Below are 22,298 nucleotides of genomic sequence, written 5' to 3' on the forward strand. Positions count from 1 at the left end.
ATTAATTGTATGGTTGCATTTTCCGCGTGTGTCATTTCGTGTGTATTTCTTCAATTCTATGCCAGACTCTGTTGTCAAAATAATCACTTAATAAACAAAACGAAAGCATTTTCTCGCAACCATAAGCAACAGTGCTTACTCTAGGTGCCGTTGTTTTTGCTTAAAAGATTTGTTTGTGCTTATTTTGTTTTGGTAAATTTTAGTATCAAATATTGGGGCACGCTCAACGTAAGAAGCAGGCCATTGCTTTCAATAGAATCATCGTAAATTCAAGAATTTTCTGGCGCGGGATCGTGTTAATTGGTGTTCGCCAAAATGGTGTCTAATTTCTGTTTAGGATAGAGAAAATAGGTGTTGGTTGCTGTTAAAATGCTGCGGTCAGAAGAACTGGTAGGAAGTTTCTCATTATAATATTCAACATTTTTGCAATTAAAAAAAAAAAATCAATGTACATCATTTTAAATATGATCTCAGACCTGCCTACATCCTGTCAGGCATATTTCTAATCAATTTAATGATGCATTTCCGCACTTAAACATGTTACTGAAATGAAAAAAATGTCGTAATATCGCTGCCAACACTGGAAATGTTGAAGCGCCTTAGTTTTTAAAAAACAAAATAATGCAATCTGAAATTTTCATTATTTGTGAAATTCTTTATACCCAATCAGGCACAACCTGAGCTGAAATATTTTTTTGAATATTATTCAGAACCCTAGATCATGTGTACCAGTTGAAAAGTAAATTGTGCAAGATCTTATTACGATACTTCCTCACACGATTAGCAGGAGGGAATAGAAATTACAAATTTTATTATCATTTTAATTTTTTATTTGAAGATCCCATTCCTTTGTATGAATCCTAAAATCACAAATAGATTGAATCGCTACACTCTAGTTGCAGCGGACTATTTTAACAAGGGGGCAGAGGCATATGCCTTACTAAATTAGATCTTATTAACAACATTCGAAACCCTGAAGAATAACTTTGATTAGAAGAGAAAGTTTGAGTTCCAGAGATTTTAGACAGTCTGCGAGACCCTTGGCATCAGGAAGTCTAATAATAGCGAGGAAGAGCGGTTTTCCAAGACCTTTGAAAGTCACCTGGAGCGTTTTTGGTGAATGAAAGCTGGACCACTGGGGACGAGCACATACCTCGGTGAATGTCGGCCTACCATTTTGAAGCTCATGAGTTTGCCGGCCACACTCTTGCAAGCTTTGTCTTGAAAAAGAGCTTTGGCTGCCTAGATGTGGCTACTACCGTCCAGGGTACCACAGATAATAAGGTGCCTGACAGAGAGGTAAAAATAGAGAGTGTCCGAATGAAAAGGCTACACCGGAATAACTTCCTGAAAGGCAAGCTACTGTTTTTTTTTTTTTTTATCCTGGTTTGAAGAACGGAAAATGTTTCAAAACAACTGAGGTGGCACAACATCCTTTAAAAGCATAGTTGTTCCAACTGGCTACTGACCAGCGTTGGAAGAATATTTCTTTTGACTGTTCATGTGTTCAGCTTGTTAAAGAATGTTCTGATGAGTTTACCAAGAAGAAATACAAAGCCCCAATCAATCGAATCTTGATTAAAAGCTTTAGAGTTGTGAAGTTCTAAGTGTATTTGTTCGGTTTAATTGTAGCGTCCGTCGTAATTTATAGTGCTGTATAATAACTATGTGTTATTGAAATTCAAACATACTTTATAAAGTATTGTAACCATTTATAAACTAATTGTAATCAAAGTTAAAATATGTATACGTATGTGAACGTAGTTCGTGAACAATTGAATCTGTGCTCTAACGGTTGACCAATTGACCTTTTAATTAAGGGATCCGCTTTGAAAATGATACCAGCAGCAGAGTTTGGAATTCAGGACAAATCAAAGAACAAACAATTCCTAATCAAAAGTTTTGTGTAATTTGTCCAGGAGATGCTTGACCTGACAATTGCAAACCTTAGAAAATTGTATTTTGCACTTTCTGGATATTTGTGATTTCTGGGATTTGAGGAGACGTAAAAGTGTTTGTGTAAGTATACTTGACAGTACCTGCAGTAATTTAAGAACGTTTATTCAAATAATATTCATTACTATTCAATACATTTATTTGTAAATAAAATAAACGTCGATGAATAATTCAAGGTGAACCACTCAAATAATATTTCTTTATGAACACAAGGCTTTAATCGAATTCCACCTTCTTACACTGTAATCCATCTTTAACATCTAGTAGCACTTCTGCTGCAAAATTCTCCAACATAAATCATATTTCGCTTGGCCTTTCTTTATTTTTATAGCGTTTGTCAGTATAGATCCTTTACTTTTCGATGTGGGAAGTTTTAGTTTCATAGAGAATACTTCATTTTAAAAATAAACTTTGGTATTATGTACTCGTATATTATTTTATGTAAATAAGACAAGAAAATATTGGGGTACACGAGAAGAAAGAGAATAGAGTAGTCCATCGAACAAGCAAAAAAAAAAAAAAAGTTATAAATTATCGTTATCAAATTTAAATAACACTGCCTGCCCCCAGGCATCTCTTACCACAAAGAAAATTGGAAATATTGCGATCGAGTTATTTTCGAAATCATATTTTCATTGTGAAGCTGTTTCAAGGTCTGTGAATCCAAAGAAATGGGTTTTACAAATTGAAAACTCTAAAATGAGAATCACGAAAAACTTCATTTTTTTAATAATTTGCTTATATACCCGTCAATAAGCTTCTGGATAAAATCAATCGATGCCATTTTATAGATGAATCGATTTTCCAGTTATGTTTAAATGTATACCCTTGAAAAAATATTTCCGAAAAAGAAATTAAAATGTTTAATACATTACTTTTTTTATCTGATCTTCCTCAATAAACCAAAAAATATTAAATCTCCATGTTGCTCGACATTATCCAAACTTTTGCACTTTCAGGAACTCCTTCCTCTTCCAAATCGGTATCTCGATCCGCAAAACGGGATGCAATCCATAAATCAATATTTAGTAGTTTCCCATCATCGGAAAATTCGAGAAAATTTGCAATAATTCTTTTATTTCATTTATATCTATGAAATAAAACAAAAGTTGGTAAATATTTAGATTAATAAATGGACATTCAGAAATAAAAAGTGGAGTGATTAGAAGATAAATCAGAAAAAAAAACTGACATTATTGGATTGCGGTCCTATGAATTTAGTTAACTAACTATAACCTGTCTAAATTGGAACAGAGATTTTACTATTAACTGTTCCTGAAGTGATACTTGAAATCAATTTACCTCTACAAGATGAGGATGTTGTAACGATAGCGATAGCATGAAAAGCAATTAATAACATTCCGTCATAGACAACGAAGAAATTTTGCAAAATTGTGAACAAAATTCACTAGCACGCCGGTTTGATGGTAAAGATGGTATACTTATTGGTCATAAGTAAGGAACGGATTTTTATGTATTTAAAAATGCCAAATATTTAATTAAAATATGCATTTATTTTCGTCAATTATGTGGAAAATATGTGATTTTCTTAAAATATTTTCTGGAATATTTAAGTAAAATGGACATTTTTTTTTATGAAAATGGAATTTTTTGGGGGGGGCAAGTTATAATTATTTATACAAGAAAAGAACATTTTTACAATTTATAATAATTTATTAGGAACAAAATAATTTGTTTTTACAAGTTATAATGATTTATACAACAAAGAACATTTTTACTATTTATAAAAAGATGTGTCATATTTTCAATTTTGAAAACTTCACTCTTCGAAATTGTTTGCAACCACATGAAATTTCAAATGTTGGAACGTAAAGTGACGACGATCTGGGCGTAAGATGGACTTGTAACGACTAAAATCCTTTGAAATGAGGATTTTTAAGTTTGTGGAAAAGGATATCTGCTCTAACCAAAGCCCGACTCAGAGTAGACTTACTTGATGATGGAGATGTAAGGAAGGCTTGATAGGACGTCCTCTCTTTCTTTCTGTTTTTATTCTCTATGTGCGATCCGGTGGCAATATGTTGGGTGACTTGGGAACGTTGAGAGCAAGAAACGCGCTTGTCACAAGCTGTGCAGTACAAAATGTCTCCATCACTTCGAAAAAATTCTGCTGGAACCTCGCGAAGATATTTAGCAACAACCAGTTGTTTGTTTGAGGCCGATGTTCGTGGCATTTCACCCAAAAAAGAATACACTAAGTGACCGAACGAAATGAATTGGACACTTCAACGAACGAGCTGAAAGAACAGACAACGTCAGACAACTTCAAAAAACTAACAAGTGCCCGTCACTGTTTAGCAGCATTCTGTGTAAATTACAATAACCATTGTACCCACTGTGATTCACAGCCCTACAGTCTGTGGTTCACAGTTTCTGTCAACCACCTCCCAATTATGAAAATATGCCCAAAATGAAAAAATATGTACATATTTTAATTAAATATGTAGAAATATTTATTTATTTTATTCAAATATGTATAAATATGCGATAACATCTAAATATGTGGAAATAAAAGTAGACTCAAACGGCTTAAAAAGTGTCAGTATAAATACTTCTAGTTGAAAAACGTCTGTAAATTGCCTAGAAAAAAATATGTAAATACATACGAATCCGTTCCCTAGTCATAAGTGACTCTTTTTTTATACATTGTACATTAAGAGCTGTTTTGCAGGAAACGGTAGTCGGGCTTTTCTCTAATGGGCCAAGTCTGTGTAATGTACGGCTTCACCACCTATAATAATATTAATACACATTAAATATCTACCAAAACTCTAAAATTTGAAGATTTCATTTTTTATACGCATTCTTAAAAAACTTATTTAGTCACTTGATTAAGTACAACAGCGTTAAATTTCATGTAAATAGAAATAAATTCACATAGTTTGTATTAAATAAGGAGAGAAAGAAGTGATAAAAGAATTCCTTCGCTAAGTATAGTAAAATAAACCACAAGCTGACAAATGAGAGCAAAATGAAAGTTTAACTAGCAGTGAGTAACTTTTCTTAGATTTCGCTGTCGCTGAAAGTTGTACCCGCCGATAATTACTGACATATGTAGAAATAAAAAGAACGAGTAGAAAATTTCACTCCTTAAATTAGTTTTAGAAAGCTGAAATTGCATAAAATGCAAGGAGAAATATTGCAATAGCATTGTATTTATTGTTTATTTCAGTTATAGTTTGTTAATAAATGGAATGTTTTCTATTTTTGCTGAACCATCATATTCAGTTTTATTATGTGCTGAAGACATTTTTAATTTCAACATCAGTTATAAAACGATAGTAATTTCAGATAGTAAAAAAATGAAGTTTAATTAAACGCCATTTGAAGATACTACCGATAAATTATATTGTTACCTTTTTAAGACAGTCAAACTGGTTTGCTATCTAATGTTATACTGCAACCGGGTAATTACTTTTAATGAGAAAATGAGATAAATGAACTTTTATAATTTGTTAACTTCTTGGAAATATACACTTGGAAGTAACATTTCTAGAAAAAGAAAGAGCTTCTAATAATATGGCACTTTACTTGATGCGCCGCTTACAAATCTAAAGACGAGTTGACAGAATATCGTTAGAAACTGGAGAAGTTATCTAAGAAAATAACATTACCAAATATTTTTTTTTTTGCGTTTATTTTTGCTACAATCAGCGCGTTGGCGCTATAAGTAACAGTGATAACAGTAATAATAAATAACAGAAGTATACGAGTGGAGAAGTTACCCAGCGGTAACACTCCAAAATAGGCTATTAGTCGCTCTCTTCACTTGAGAGGAGATCACGAGGCCACTGTCTCTTAAGGCGTCTTGTCGGGTTGTCAGGAAGAGTTCTAGAAGAAAGATTTTTAGCTAGAGGATTTATATGAGATTGTAGGTTGAAGTGGAGTTTTCTATATCTTGTTTTAGCAACTTGTGTGACAAAAGGAATGTTAAGGTCAGTGTGTATAGTCAGGTTGGAGACATAAAATGGAGCGTGTACAATAGTTCGAAGTATTCTAGATTGTGGGGATTGAATCCTTTGAAGATTGGAGCGTTTGGTTGAACCCCACAGCTCTATTCCATACGCCCAGATGGGTTTCAAAATAGTAGAATAGATTAGTCTTTTGTTGTCCAGAGAGAGTTTTGATCTATCGTCTAAGAGTCTTTTAAGTAGTCGATAGCGTCTGTTCAGTTCAGTTCTTTTAAGTCTAGTGTGGGGGTTCCAAGAAATATTCAAAGATTAATGTCAATTAATTGAGCGCATCCTAACTTAATTTTGGGTAAGACTAAATTAGATTATAAAATTGGGCAAGTCGTTTTCCACAGGTTATGCGACCAAATGGGGCTCACAAAATCGACTCTTCGAAGGTCTGATAGGAAAAACACTCGTCCTTTGAACAAGGTCTCTAGGTTTTTCTACCAGTAAACTAAAGAAATGCCTAAATTTTTTCAAGTAGGCTTTACGACCAACTACCAAATTAGGAAAAATGCGGGAGCTGGAGTGTATGGTACCAACTTCCAGTTCTCAGAACCTGTTGGAACCTGGGCATCAAATTTCGACGGGGAGATTCGGGCTATCCTGATAGGTCTAAGATACTTGGTTGAAAGAAAATTTGACCAAGTAGTCTTTCTTAGTGACTCCCAAGCAGCGTTAATAGCCGTAACGGGAGCTCAGAGTGGAGTTTCCGCTGATGTAAGAGCGTGCCAGGAAATGATTGAAAAGATACTTATAGAAGGGAAGCACCTGGCTTTCCAGTGGATTCCGGCACATTGTGGATTACCAGGGAACGAGCAGGCCGATAACCTTGCGAAACAGGGAAGTCAATGTGATCAGCCCGACCACGCAGTGTGTTACGCATCGGCTAAAAGAGTTATAGGTAACCACATAATGGGGAAATTGCACGAGGAATACAGGAGCATGGCCGCTGGAAAGCAGTGGGCAACACTGCTAGAAAACAAGATACCTGCCGGCCTCCCAAGAAAAGAGTCTGCGGGCTCTTCCGAGAAATTACAGGGCACGACTATCTACAAGCACACCTCTACAAGATAATTATTAGGGACTCGCCGATTTGCCCATTGTGCAATGACGGCGTAATGATTTTTACCCATTTGAAGGAGGTGCCCGGCACTACAGGGCATGAATACGCCATATGAAAGATATTGGGCTGCCAGACAGAAAATGGCTTAACGCCTTTGTCGCGGGATAAAAAAAAAAACAAAAAAAAAACTACCAAATTAGGTATCGTAGACGGAGGCGACTAGCAAATCTGTAAATTTCTCATATTACTTCTTAAATAAAATTTAAGGCCTAGAGTGGGAAATCGAACCCAGTACCATAGATATATAGATTAAACTAGGGCGGCCTGAAGCCCTACGCCACTGCGACCCCTTTGGATCTATTGTGGCTTCCCTCACTCTAAAGATCACCCTCCAGACGTGTCCTTTTAATCAGACTCTCGATGCTGGAGAGCGGCTCTTGGGTAAAGCTCACAGGCCTTGGTTTTTCCTCCCCGAGAAGTAACATCCTTAGCCATACGAGCCCCTCGTACTGACACAACACGTGCAGTGCCGTTTCCTCCTCTTCCTGACAGAACCTGCAAAGGCTATCTATCATCTGCCAGGCCCATGCGATGCATGTGTTTTCTGAGCCTGCAGTGGCCGGTTAATAGGCCGACAATTATCCTTATAGCCCCACGGCCTTGACGGATTAATTCTGCAGTCAGCCTCGGCGAATAGCCTTTAATAAACTCCTTCGCCTGTCTCTGCCCAGTGGTTGCAAGCCACCACTCTTGAGACCAATCCAGTACTATTACGCTTCTTAGCTTTACGAGCCTCACCTCTAAACGCGCGGCTACTGTGGCGCCTATTTTGATAGTTGGGCGTAAAGCCCATTTGAAAAAATTGGCATTACTTTATTATACATTGTACACTAGTAGATTTTTCGTTCGCAAACTAGCAATATGAAGTATTTCTTGCTCTCCCCTTGACAGTCGTCAGTTGGGCAGGACCATCCTGATCGAACATCATGTTGAGATATAATTTGTGGAGTAAAATTTTTGAAGACTTGCCTATTGGACGTAAATGTCGTGCAATAACAAAGTCACAATGAACTTGAACAGATTTATGCAACCTACTTTAAATACCATCAATATGGACATCACTCTACCAGTTTGAAAACATTCTGGGTGTTAATTATTTCTAACTTGAAATCTTGCCAACTATTTCTAATATGGCAAATACCTAGATTAAAATCAATGTATTCAATTTCTCTTTGTATTAGCCAACTAAGATGATATACGATTGATAAAACTGCTTTTTTTAACATTGCCTTCTCTCAAGGTTGGTGATTTGTTTGTATACTAGGTGATTAGATTTCTTGTATTGCTACGCGATGTCTCCTGGCGTAGCAATTTATACAAAACTTTGACTGCCCTACAGTAGATAGGAACATTCATTTAGTTGTAACCATGCTGATTCATGACTCTCATATTGCTGATACATTATAAAATCTTAAATTGGGATATCACCCAAATCAAACATGCTCGCCCAATGAATAGTACCGGGCTAATAAATAAATCTGCGCCAAAATGTCACACATATGCTAACACTTGATGAGAAATGGAGTTCAGGATACCTTTGATCCTCCACAATTCATCCTAAATTAAAGCCTAATCTAAATTAAATTTATTATTTTTTAAAAGCGTACTGTTTCTATTTGTCACTAGTATAATTTGTTTACCATATTTTTTAGATTTTAATTAATATCTCTTTAGTATTCATATATTTAAATATTTCTCTTGATCATATAATACAGTTTGTAATATCTTACATAAAAATATGTAACCCTGGAGGAAAGTCTATCTCAAATTGGCCCAAAAGGACTTCTGTGACAATAAGTAAAAATATAAGTGGTTATAGATTGTATTTTTGGTTCTCAAGGCTTTATTTATTTTCAAACTTATTTAAAATATTACTAATATTGTTCTGAACTGTAGTGGGACCCTGGTTCAACCGTAACCATTCCCGCTCTGCAAACTGACAGATTTTTTTTCTTTTAAATTGGGATGCCCAATTGTTAGTTTCATTGGGATCAGAATTATTGTCCAAACAAAGTCTAGGCAATCTATAAGCTGGCATTACAATGACCGAATTTAGGGGAAGCCGAGTGTTGGATTTCCCATTTTAATACATATTATACATAGAACCAGTTCTATCCTACTGAATGTGGTAACAATAATAGAGCCAGGTGGTACAGCAAAGGGTAAGGTTGGCGGAGGCACCCCTACAGCAGCTGCAACTGTTCGGCTCCAAGCAGTTACACATGTATAGTTCACAATTTCCCTTATACTTATTTACGTGTATATGTATATATGTATATCTTAAGTATTGAAGGAAATGTACACTTTGTTGATTTTTCTTTTTTCGGTAAAGAGTTTATTGATGAAAATTTCACTTTTTGAGCGATAATTCGTGAAATTCATTTACTTCTTCAGGGCTATTAATAAATTTAAATATTTACATTCAAATAAATCGGAAGTCAATGTATGATAGTTTACATTACAGTGTTAGTCTGGTAAATTATAGAATTTGTGTAGTTGTTTAAGTGACCAGTGTGCAAAGCGGCTTCGCATACTTTATGTATTTTTAAAAAATAAATAATTGCAATTATCATTTTTTCCGCACACTTAACCGCTGAAACAGATCATTTTCTCAAGAAAGTCGTGACTTGATACACGCGCAATCCTTTGATATGAATATCAATCCGTTATCCACGCTGACTTTACCAACTTGAGAATCATTTTCTTTTTGTCCAAACTCAAAATAATAAATACAACAATCCTTTAAGAAAAGAAAAATTGCCACAATGAAAAAGAAAGTTGCAGCTAACACTGCTCGGAAAAGTGACACCGTTAATGGTATCCTTTATAACAGTAGTATTAGGTTTCGAAAAGACAGTTGCGTCATTTCTTGGAACGTGGTCTTCAGTGCATGACGCCATTAAACACAGTCATTGGAGTTCGCAAAACAATTATGTACCGCAACAAATATAGATTTCAAAATAGATTTTTTTACGAAATTTTTTTCTCATAACATTCCAATCCAGGGAAATTAATTTACTTTAATTTAAATAATAATTTTAAACAAATTAAAACATTTTGAACATACTTCAGTTTGAATACACATTGGTTAAAAACCTAAATTTTGATTAGTTTTTTTGGACACATGATTTCCGAGCGGTTAGAAACCAGATCAACCAAGTTAAGAAGTATCAACAAGAAGAAGTAAGGTTCTGGGTTCGCTACCCTTGGTCTTATATTTTATTTAACGATATGTGAGAGCAGCATTTGTTAATCTCTCTTCAGCTAAACATTGTTAGTGACTACCATGTAGTGGAGCGACTGCTGCGATCAGGTCCTGGCTAACTGGTCTTTAAAAAAAATAATAAATAAATAATACTTTTCAATGATATTTTTTTTTAATGTTCTTTTTTAAAGGTGCTCAACATCCAAGGTCCTTCGCACTTGACAATGTTGCTGAATGACACTATACTAGTTCATTCTAGACTAAAACAATAATTCTACTAAAAAAACACTCATGAATATAAATACATTCATCCAAATAAATACAATAACACACATTAAATCTAGCTATAATACAATTTCTCGTTTACCGATTGCAATTTGTGATGGAGTACTCCTCGCATCACATTAATAACCTAATCTACTATAAAAACTTATTTACATACATAATTATTTACACCACATTCATATGTCCATTCATTCACACTTATGTCGGGGTGCCAATTCTGTCCCATCCTCCAGAATACAGTGGCTCCTGGAATGAGCGGAGAAGTCTCTCCCCAAAGACTGGAAGTCTTTTAATCTTTTAATGATAATTTGAATGAATATTTATTTAACTATTTTAAAGTTGTAGAATTGATATTTAAACTCACTTTTAATTGTAAATACGTCCTAATTCTAAATATTTTTCGACATTACCTTTCTCCATTCTTGATTTTTTCAAATCAATTCTTCTTGTTGTGCCATTTCTACAGCAAATGGTTCATCTCCTTACATTTTACTCCTCTGTACTGCTTTCATTTAACTCTTAAATCGAGTTCTCCCCTTATCACTGGACATACAAACTGGAAACCCTTTCACGAATATCGTAAACAATGAATTAGATTTACGTATCACATAGGAAACCGCTGGAGAATTCTGTGGACCAGTTTACTGTTATTGTTATCGAAGCCGTCAATTTTACAGCCTTTTCATCCATAGTTCTCCTATACGCACCTAGCAGAGGCAATCTTCTCCGTCGCTTGAAATCTATTGATGGAAATGTCCATTTAATTCATCGTGTAACCACTCACCGAGAAACCACTCACCGTGTTTTACTACTGAGTGATTACTCAGCCAAATAACTTGTGAACTGATCCAATTTACTTGTTACAGTTTTTATATGTTGAAAATATTATTAATAATGGAATATATTTTTAAAAAAGTAAAGTTGTTTGGATTTTTAAAAGGATATGTTTGGTAAAATTCAAAATAAAAAAATTAGACGATCGTAATATCTTATCTTACTAGTGAGAGAAATAAAAAAAGATCCAAAAAGTCACAAGAGTAACCCGCACCACCTAAAATACCATGTTGGTTCAGTCAAAGCCAATTAATGAACTAAATGTACAGGCATCCCCTCATGTAATGTCTAGAAGGGTCTCTTCCATATGAAGCTACACCATTGCACAGAAATTGTTTGTAAATGTGCCGTTAGCATTAAGCTATAAATATACTAGAACTTATCTCTAGACTAGAATATCTAGATATCTAGATTATATCTTTCTGCGCTAAATTTAGGACTCAACTTAAGAAAAAGATTTAAAAAATTAAATAACTACTATAATAATAATAACAATAATAATAATATCTCTCCCAAGGAGCTTCTTACAACTCACTGTAACAAGAGAACGCTGTCCGGCGGCCAGCAGTGCATTGAAAAAAAGCTCCGGGCGCCAATTACCTTAAAAATAATAATAATAATAAATTAAACTACATTAATTCATAATTCAAAAACCTGGTCTATTTAAAAACGAAACCTAACTTGGTGGATTAAGGAGAAATTCAAAATGTTGGCCTCCCTTCTGCCCTAAAATTTTATTTTCCAGATCAACCAGCGCAATACCGGGGAATATATTTCATCAGCCCTTTTTGCTGTACACCTCCTCATGCAGAATCCCCAATTATAGGAGGCTAAATCTGTTAATGCATAAAATATTGAGACATTTTCATAGTTGCAAAATCAAAATTAATAAACAAAAAATTAAAGTAATCACAGTATTTAAACAGAGGCAAGTGATTATAAGAACGTGACATTTAGTGAACAAATAATTGAGTAAGCTCCATGTATTCTCATTTAGGTTTCACCTTAGAGAGGCGGTTAACTTTTATGCAATCCATTATTGATCATTGTCAGGAAGATAAACCACTGATTGCCAGACTGTTTCTGCTCTTGAGTGGATTGGTCAACACCGGCTCTGAGTGTTGCTATAGAAGTATTTTAAAATGCACTTTAGGTTAGGCCAATGTTAACTTACGCAGCGCCATCCTGGTGTTTTACTCAAGTTGCTGCGCTTTTAAAGTGAATTTCTAACTATTGATGCCCCACGCTAATGGCATCTTAAAAGTGCCTCTTGACAAATATGAAATAAAAAATAATGATGCGAGTTTTGACTGTTCAAAAAAAAAGTCTGTCATTAAAAATGACAATGAATTAGCAGCTGCCAAAATAAAGTGAATGTCCTATTTAGGAAGCAAGTCTAGAAGGTGGTCAGCTGGTGGTGAGGGGTGACGATTGGGTGATGAATGCTGGACGAGTGGGGTGATGTAACCGCTTGTACATATTACTGCACGTGTCATCTGCCGCAGGGCCTTGGGCTCTCGCCGGGTCCAGACCTTTTATATCTCTCTACCCCACTACGATGTCTCTGCCTCAACGAATTGCGTCATCCATAAACCAGGAACTCTTTAATTTCAAACTATATTGATTCAACATTCAGCTTTTGCTGTATGACTGCATCAAGGAGTGCCCATAGAAGTCTGTTCTTAGTATTAGATACCCTGTTATTCTTACAATAATAATTATACATAATTAGGTCGGTGATTGTACATATTATACCAATAATCAAGCCGTTCTCTAGTAGACAATATCCACTAACAATGTATTGGAGAAAACTGCCCACTTTTTTTCTTAAGTTTTAACTTAGACCTCAATGTCACTATACTGAGTCATTCGTTTCAGCAGAATGTGTATTGTCAGTTGCGTGGAGTGAACTACGGCCCGCGGTGATGTCTAATCCTGCCCTTTCAGAAAAAGCACAGTTCATACCCAATCTCACTCGACGTAAGCCGTAAACTTTTAAATAGGATTTTATGATGTTCATTGCCACACGAATAGTCGATGACTTTGGCCGAATTCTTAGAACGATTTACATGATTTGTTGGATGAAATTTTTGACTTTTTTAAATGATAATGTCCAGCTGTAGTTAAGATTGAATAAAAATTTTTTAAATTAAAAGATAAAAATGGCTGAACGTTTTTTTGTATTCCGTTGTTATGTTTTCGCATAACAATGAATAAAAGTTTTATTATTACAAGTGAAAAAACTGTGTGTTTTAGATGTGCAAGCACATCATTTGGAGGCCAAATTTCGTTGTCTATACAATATAAATCTTAAAAACAGCGCCATTTCAAACTCTATTCAAACACTTTGTCAAAAAAATAAAAAAATTATTTAGTTTGTTATCTGCTGTTAGTTAACAGATAGAAAACAAAACAATTTAATACTGTTGCGGCCTAGCTAAAAAGTGAAAGTTTTGACCTTTGAGAAGCAGAAACTCATCCTTATTAAGTTGATTTCAATGCAAGAGAAATGGCTCCGCTGATAACTAGTTCTAGTGACCTTTCACGGCATTTAAAGCTTCTTTAATCTCTATAAAAATTCAGTAGATTTAAAATCTCTCAGTTTAAACGAGCCTAGTTCCTGTTCAGAAGTGTTGACATAATCCTTTAAGTTTTCATGCAAAGGAGAAGAATTTGCTGTTACTTTGCAATAAATAAAGACACTATTTTAAATACTTTTTTAAAAACCATAATTTATCAAACAAAGTACGGCAAAATCGTTGTTCTTGATTGAAACCGATTGAAAAACACAAATTTAGTAACTTCTCTTAATACTCCATTAATCTTTAAGGCGTAATTGCTAACATATGTTAAAATTAAATGGCACAAATCATTAGCAGCGTTGATTAACAGTGTTGATTAAAAACAACTGTCTCTACAACAGTATTTTTGGAAACGTGAAGCTGGAATCGATTAATATAGCGACAATTCCATTTTCCTAATTTACTTTTTTTTAAAATTTCCATGATCATTTTTACTTCCTTTATTATTATTTAATGTTTGGTAATAATGAAATAATGGCCAATTAATGAACCTATTAAATGTACATTACATTATTGGTTTTAATGATATTAATCATTTACATCCATTGATTGAAATTTTACCTATTCTATGCTACTCGGAGCCTCTTTATGGAAAGAGCTGTACTTTAGTTTAAAATTGACCCATCATGCATTTGAATTCCTCTTTCATTATCTGTACCTTTTTCCGCGCCCAATTATTAACGTTGAATCACAGAAATCCTTTGCGAGCAGCATTCTCTCGCTAAAAGACAATGAAAAGTTATTTTATTCAATTTCTCCGCATGAAATAATTTTAAATAAGGCCCTTCTACCGAGATATTTCCTGTGCCCTTACTTCGTGTCAAACAGGTCCTTGCTTTATTCATTTTAGTATGTCCCCCTCATGATTACATTGTTTCCATTCCTACGCCTTATGTTATTCACAAAATTATTAGATTTTTGGCATGTACGGAGGTCATAGAGATTTATTTAAAATCTCAGAATTTTTCAAAAACAACGAAAAATCTTGAACAAATAGCAGGATTTTGCCAGTAGACAGCAGATTGTTATTCCAACTATTAACTGTCAATTGGTCTAGACGTTACAATTGTTTATCTAGTATTATTTTTTTTTTTTTTTTTTTTTTTTTTTTTTTTTGGCGCATCGACTGCCTTGGCCATTAGCGCCCACTAATAATGTTCTTTTCACTTTCTAGTATTATTATTTTTATATTTGTGAATCGATTGCCTTTTTCTATTCATTGAACTTATTTATTTCATAGTTTATTTAAAGTCTTTAGTGCTATGACCTTAGCTATTAATTATTAGTACTACTAAGATATTTGGGCTGCTCTAAAATACATCAAGAAATTACGCAGCCACCTTACAGAGATTTAATGTGTTAAAAGTATGACATGGATGCAAGGCTTCAACGTAATACCAATGCAGAAAAATAGTGCTACCACTTAAAGATCTTGGGCTTCCCATCTCCGTATACCAGCCTATAAACACAAACAACTTCAATCTAAACTTAAGTTATTGAAAAGAAAAAGTACCACTGACGCAAAAAGATAAGCTCTGGTACCGTTAGATGCTGAAATGAATTGTAGACAAGACAATAGACGAATACCTTGTACATACTGGGTGATCCATTTAAAACGCACCAATCGCTAATAAATTTTTAGGAAAGCGGAATTTCGAAAAAACCCACGAAGTAAACTATATGTTTCTTTTGTCTAGTTTTCAAATTTTCCACCCCTGATTCTGTATCTTCATTTTTGGCGGAGTTACGGCTAAAAACCCAATTGAGGTTTCATAAGGACCACTGGTTTTGACAATGATTATGAAAACTACATAAAAAACTGTGGAAAATGACGTTAACCCCGTTTCGATATCCCTAATATTAGTTGAGATATTTAAGATCAAAGTTACAATTTTATCTATTCGTGAACGGTTTTCGATATTAATTTTCCACCAGAAATACTCGTTTTGGGAGGTCCTCTGACTACAAAAATGTTATTTGCGACGGAAATAACAAAAATAATAATAATTGAAGATTTTTAAATATGAAGTGTAATGTAATGGTTGTGGGTAAATCAGGATAAACTTGTTTTATCATCAAATAAAAGCAATCATCAAATCATTTTAATGTACTCCGTGTGCAAGACTTCTTGAACTGTGATTACGGTAAGAATATCTTGCCAGGGAGAGGCGGGTGTTGATCTAGTGGTCAAGAGCTCCATTAAAACTGACATTTCTAATGTATGCAGAAAGAAAAGGGGGTCAGTAATGTGTAAAGCAAACACCATACATGGTAAGTAAATTAGAGACAGACAACTATACTTGAGTAATGATGATGTAACACAAACTGCAAGAGCTGACCTCCACAGCTTGCTAGATAACAATGAACACCGTCTCTAATCGACTGTTTCTTGCTTGAGTTAACCTTGGGACAGCGATTGACTGGATCCTTACAGGCCAGAAAAGCTAAAGTCTAGTAGCAGCTCAAAATATTACACCTAGACATTGTGCGTAACGGCAATCGGCTCAAAATATGTTTATATTATTTTCCAAAACTTTTTGTAAAAAGTTGAACTTTTACTCATAGTTTAAGAGCAAAAATAAAAGAGATTGTAAACTCAGATCATTTCGTTATTAAAAATGTACACAGGAATACTGGTTTCTGTGTAGAATATTAAGGCTAAATAAATATTCAAACACACTTTAAGTAGTAAAATATATTCATCGATATATAAAAGCTATAAAATAGTTTTGAATTATAATGAACTACTTGACATTGAGTTGTACATTATTTGTCCTTCAGAATTGAAATCAGGTTCCATCATGACTTACCTTACATAAGAAAACCGGTATCATCTAGAAATCAGCGATTTAATAGTTAAAGGTTGCATGACAACCTATCAGTTTAAAGGTAACTAGAATAATGTCGGAAAAGAATTAGCTTAGTGGTTAGAGCATTGATACTCAAAAGAAGATGCTGGGTTCGAATCCAGCTGCTAGCTCTTAGATGCCTCTTACTGCTCACTATCTTAATGATAGTATTGTCTGAAAGAGAGGACTGAAAAGGGCTTCAAAAGCCAATGTCCTCAGATAATGACAAGCCTTAATTTTTTTTTTTATTATTTAATCCTTTCTAAACGCGATTTTAAAGAGGTATTGTATTTTGCTTTGTCTTATGGGACTACACTTCTTTCGTTTTATGTTCGCGTATTTGTTCGGTTTAACTAAGTAACTTTAAGGTTCAGTTTTTATTTATTTATTTTTTCTTATTTATCATTAAAGTATTTTAGGTATTATTGTTTAGTCCTCGTGTAAAAATCTTTTTATAATGCGTATTTCCACAGATTACAACCCGGCACACTGCTTGAGACTATTCCATATCTTTGATTGTAATTTTTAACGCTAATTTTAATCGTCATAAACGCATGTTTTTTTTTTATATTTTTGACTGGTTTTGAATTTGCATCATCAGAGAGATTGAATAATGTTTGGTGTTAAGAATTTGTAATTCCACTTGTATTTTGTCTCACACTGCACTTGCAGACTCAGTGAAACTGTATAAATATGAAATTTGTGTAAACCAAAAGGCGTATAAACAATGAAACAATATATAAAATCATAAATGAAATGTATGAAATGTTGGCCAACAAGTGGTGCCTTAAATTGTATAGTTTTTGCTATGAAAAGCTTTGTGTATGAAAATTCCTTTTTCATTTTTGACAAAAAGCATACTAATGAAGATGAACTATGATTCCCTATTTGCTTATTTGTTACTAACTTCGGGCAAGGACATTCCTAGTTAGATTCCAAATAAAATAATTGTCCAGTAATTATCCAATGATTGTCCAAGGTTCTTTTCTAAATGAATTGTAATTATTGCATTAAACATACGGTATCACAGCGGTAATGTTTGTAATTACAAATAACAAGTATTTGCAAGTGTTAAGTCTTTAAAACATACGCTGTATATAGGTATTTACTTCTTAGAATTACAACCTGATATCAGGTTATTTTCATAACAGGATATTTGTTATTTACAAATATTTATGAACTTTTCAGTAACTTATTTTTGTAACTGAAAATATTAATTCCAAACTGTACGCATCTAATACAAATAAGAAAACATGTAATTTCTTGAATCTTGATTAATTTTTTGTTTGCCCTTTCTAATTGAACTAGTAAAATTTTTTGAGTATTTCTTACATACAAACTTTTATAATTTTATTATTAATTTTTATCTGATTTTATTCTGTAGCGATCCGCTTTTATCATCTTTACAATGATCAGTGGAGAGCATGTTGATTACTTCTGGGTAGACTGTAACCGCAATTTCATACCAGTAAAACTTCTCCCAACCAACTCCTTCAAATAACGGACTTATCTGTATCACGTTCATAAAATACAGATCTTGAGTAAATGTTGAGAAATACTTCTCTGTAAAGCAACTTCACATAAAATATTAATTAAGCATTTAAGTAAACATCTCCTGATATTAAAACATACGAAATTGGTTTTTGGAAATGAGTTGTAAATTTCTCATGCTTTTGTAGAAAGAGACAGAAGCAGAACATAATTTTTGAAAAAAAATTGTGGGCAATGAAAAGGTGGCCATCTTATTAAAGTATACATTTAATTTTTGTTTTCAATTAAAGTCAAGATCTCTGTCACGTGCAAATAATATAATAATTTAGTAAAAACTAATTTTTAGATTTCATCTGAACATGTCTCAAATTACCTTGAGTCTCACACGTAAGCTATTGTACCAACACAACAAGAATGCTGGGATACGCTTCTCCGGAATTAGGTTAAAGATTGACAATCGAATGTTCTGATCCACTGGACAGAAACAGAACATTCAATCTCTACAGTTTTTAGACCAAAATGACACTGTGGACTGAACGCGTCTTTTTTCGCCGACATCTCCAGGAAGATAGACCCTTCGCTTCCTCAAAACCATAAACTATGAAATAGTAATCACTGAAGCAAATAACTGTACAGATTCAGAAGTCACCAGTCTTTAGTGAGGTTATAAGCGTGCAGGTTTCGTTTTTCGTTATATTTTTTTTTATCAAAGTGGCATTTGTGTTTAGTGAAATTTAGGTAGTTTATACTTTTTTGCAGCCCAAGGGAAATTACTGAATAATAATAATACAAACGGCTTCCCAGCATTCCAGATTTAAAGATAAAAGGTTCAGTGTATCCATGTCTCACATCCTTGCTAGTGATTGTTCGGTAAATCCACTATTTTATTGAACCATTACTAATGCACCTTAACTTAACCTATTGTGACATTAAGATAAGACAAAATAAATAATAAATTTTAGATTTTATAAATTTAAGAAAAGACTAAACTTAAAAGCAATGATTTGTAAGTAATATCTGACATTCTAGTTTAATTTTCTGAGATTCCATCGTCTTGGTACCTGCTTTACAGTTTGTGAATACCCAAAACTCAATGTTATTTGTTATTATACTTTGGGCATACAGATATATTTTTTATTTTTGTACTCCGAGATATCAAAACAATTCCCTCCACCTTCTATTAATATTATTAAATCTAAAATGTCTGCCTTAAAAAAATTATGACAGTACATTTTGTTTAGTAAAAGAAATGGTTTGTAAAATAACAAACGTATCGTTATCTCTCTCTGCTGAGGCTTTGTAATTCTTAATTAAAGCTGTTATCTACAAGTTACATACAATTTCTTATCTACATAGATTTTATTTACTTAGTTGTTTCTCACTTTTGTTATCATTTCTTATTTTATCTAGTACACCATTCTGTGGTTTCATAGCTCAACTTTTCTTATTTTTGGCCTCTTCTTCAGCTTCTATTGTTTCTATTTATACTTTAGTCATTATTAACTGAGATTGTGTAGTTATTAATTAATAAAACCATAGGCTGGAAGCGAATGATCCGCTAGACTCGTAATGGTTATCTTGTCTGCTGACTTTTCTATCTAGAACTCACTTAGGGATGGGTACTTTAATTTCTTTACGAGCAATCAAACACTTTCGATAACTAGCATTGTACTCGTACCAATGGTCAAAGGTAAGTATGTTCTGTACGGTCATGGAGGATTTCGGTCCAAGAAGACTCTTTAGTAGCACGTACCGACTGTTCAGTTCTTGTCTTTTAAGTCTTGTGTGTGGGTTCCAGGTTAGACGGCTGGCTAAGTAAAGCCCTAGATATCGAACCTAAGTGAGAGTCGGTAGGTCAGTATTGTTAATAGTTAGTGGAGGGCAGGTCTATCTTCGTAATGTGAATGTCACCTGTATACATTTGGTAGTGTTAAGTTTATTCCTCCATGTTCTGCACCAAGCTTCTATGAGCTCAAGGTGTTCTTGGACAATGTTAGAGACTTGAATAGGATCAGGGTAGGAAGATAGTATGACGGTGTCATCGGCCTAGTTGTGATTACAATATTAGCAAGATTCTAACTTTCTCTCGTTCAAAAATTTGAATTTTGTACCAATTAACTTTAAGATTTGTAGAAAGAGAAGATCATTTGTGTGAGGCTACAATTTTTATTTTTATATTAAAAATCAAATACAAATCATTTCAAATATTCTGCAGATGCAGCTGTTCCTTGGAAGCTGTCTTGGAAGAAAGACTTGATATCGGTCATCTTAAACAGATAAGATCTCGGCAATGTTTCGATTTCGCTGCTACAAGCTTAACATGCTTTGGGTCAAGGTAACCTATTTCTTAGATACTAAGCAGCCCTTTTTAATCTCAGTCAATTCGAAATGTGGGTCAACTGTCATTATTGTAGCTCACACTGCAACACACGGAATACTAAATTTCAAATGAACTATTTAAGTCAAACAATTGCATAAAAGTAACAAAATTACCCAAATCTTCTCTCTTTACGAGATTTATAAGAAAGATTAATTGAGAGAACAATGCTTTATGTCAAGAAACAACTGCTGCATAGAAGTATTTACGTAGTAAATGCTGAAATTTCCTGGCCAGATGTTTGTGGGTGTGCAACAGCTGGTTGGACCAGGTGATTCCTTCGCTCTAATGGCGAACCCTTTTTAACAAAGGACAACTTCAATGAGCAAGCAACAGATGTATTCCTTTAGAGGCTGGATTCATGTTGTCTTGGAACCACATAAACATTATATTTCCCACAGGAACAGGTGAGATATTCTAGCCGCATTTTCCACCTGGTCTACAGGAAGTGAAATCTATAAAGGAAATTATTAGTTTAAAGAAACCAAAAGATGATGTGTCTCAACGGAGGATTTTGTTTTTGCTAAAAGAAAACACTTCTTCTGGCATTCGTTGGGCTAAGCATGGTTTTACTGAAAATAAACGCTATATTCGGATTGAATTATTGTGCTGCCATTTACAATCGAACAATTCTAAATCTTCGGTAGAAGGCCAAGCAAGCATGACGTACTTTTTAGGAGAATCCATCATCCAACCAACTTTGGAGAGCTTGGCTGTTATTCCATGTAATCAGTGACAGCAAGTTTTAACAGCGTTCAGTTACGAATCGGTATGACCGCATACAGTTGGTAAAGTGCATAATGGTTACTGAAAAGCCGTTCTCTGTTCCATATCGTTAAATAAAACACATAAGGTGATTATTACGATGAGATAATAACTGAAAAGTGCATTCAGTCTGACAGAGCGACAATTTGCATGACTCTAAAGAAGAATATATTAACGGAACTCTGAGGACAATAGTCTCATTTTGCCTTAATTATACCATTCTTGTCTTCTCGACGGATTGTGATGCATCGTGTTGAATGGACTAACCTCCTATTCGTAATAATGTACAGGAAATTACGCTCTGGGTAAGAATTTGCCTTTGCAATGAAAACTTGAAGCCAGCCAAAAAAATTACGGTATATAAGTCACCAGAAAAAAGTAAACAGAGTTAAAGAAGATGCAAGTCCTGGTCTAAGGTTTCATCTTATGACACGTGACCTCCTCTCCGCTTTTCCCTCCCATGAACTTTTTTTTAATTAGGTCATCCTTCTCATCCTTTTTTTAATTATAACATCAGCCATATGATTTTTGAAGCCAAATTTATTACGTCATTTCTGCCAATGACGTTTAGTTTCATTGTTATTTCTTACAAACAACATTGCAACGTTTGGATATCTTCAAAAAAAAACAAACTCAAGTACCACTTTATCGACTTCTTTGATATTTTCTTGAAAATGGCTCCAACGATTTCCTCTACCAAAGGTTAGCGCTTTGTATACAAGCAGACGTGTAACTTTTATATGAAACTTGTCCCATGACAGCCAAGACAGTTCTTCTTTAGGCAGTTCTAGGGCAGAAGGTGAGGATTAACTATCTTTAAAATGTCACCTAAGTGTTGTAGGTGATCACACTAT

General features: G+C 34.1%; 1 protein-coding gene across 1 annotated transcript; it reads left to right on the plus strand.

The window, feature by feature from the left end:
- The first annotated feature begins 6,392 nt into the window (after window positions 1-6,392).
- LOC141448348 (uncharacterized) lies at window positions 6,393-7,007 on the plus strand. The gene has a single exon (XM_074116688.1). It carries the CDS (start codon window positions 6,393-6,395, stop codon window positions 7,005-7,007), a length of 615 nt encoding a protein of 204 aa, XP_073972789.1.
- Window positions 7,008-22,298: the final 15,291 nt, after the last annotated feature.

The sequence above is a fragment of the Rhodnius prolixus genome, unplaced genomic scaffold (genome assembly GCF_049639745.1).
Source record: "Rhodnius prolixus isolate KJV_2025 unplaced genomic scaffold, Rpr scaffold_1, whole genome shotgun sequence".
Lineage (NCBI taxonomy): Eukaryota > Metazoa > Arthropoda > Insecta > Hemiptera > Reduviidae > Rhodnius > Rhodnius prolixus.

Bases quoted from the DNA above. Each gene is read 5' to 3' on its own strand.
- LOC141448348 (XM_074116688.1), top strand. From the start codon at position 6,393: ATGCCTAAATTTTTTCAAGTAGGCTTTACGACCAACTACCAAATTAGG.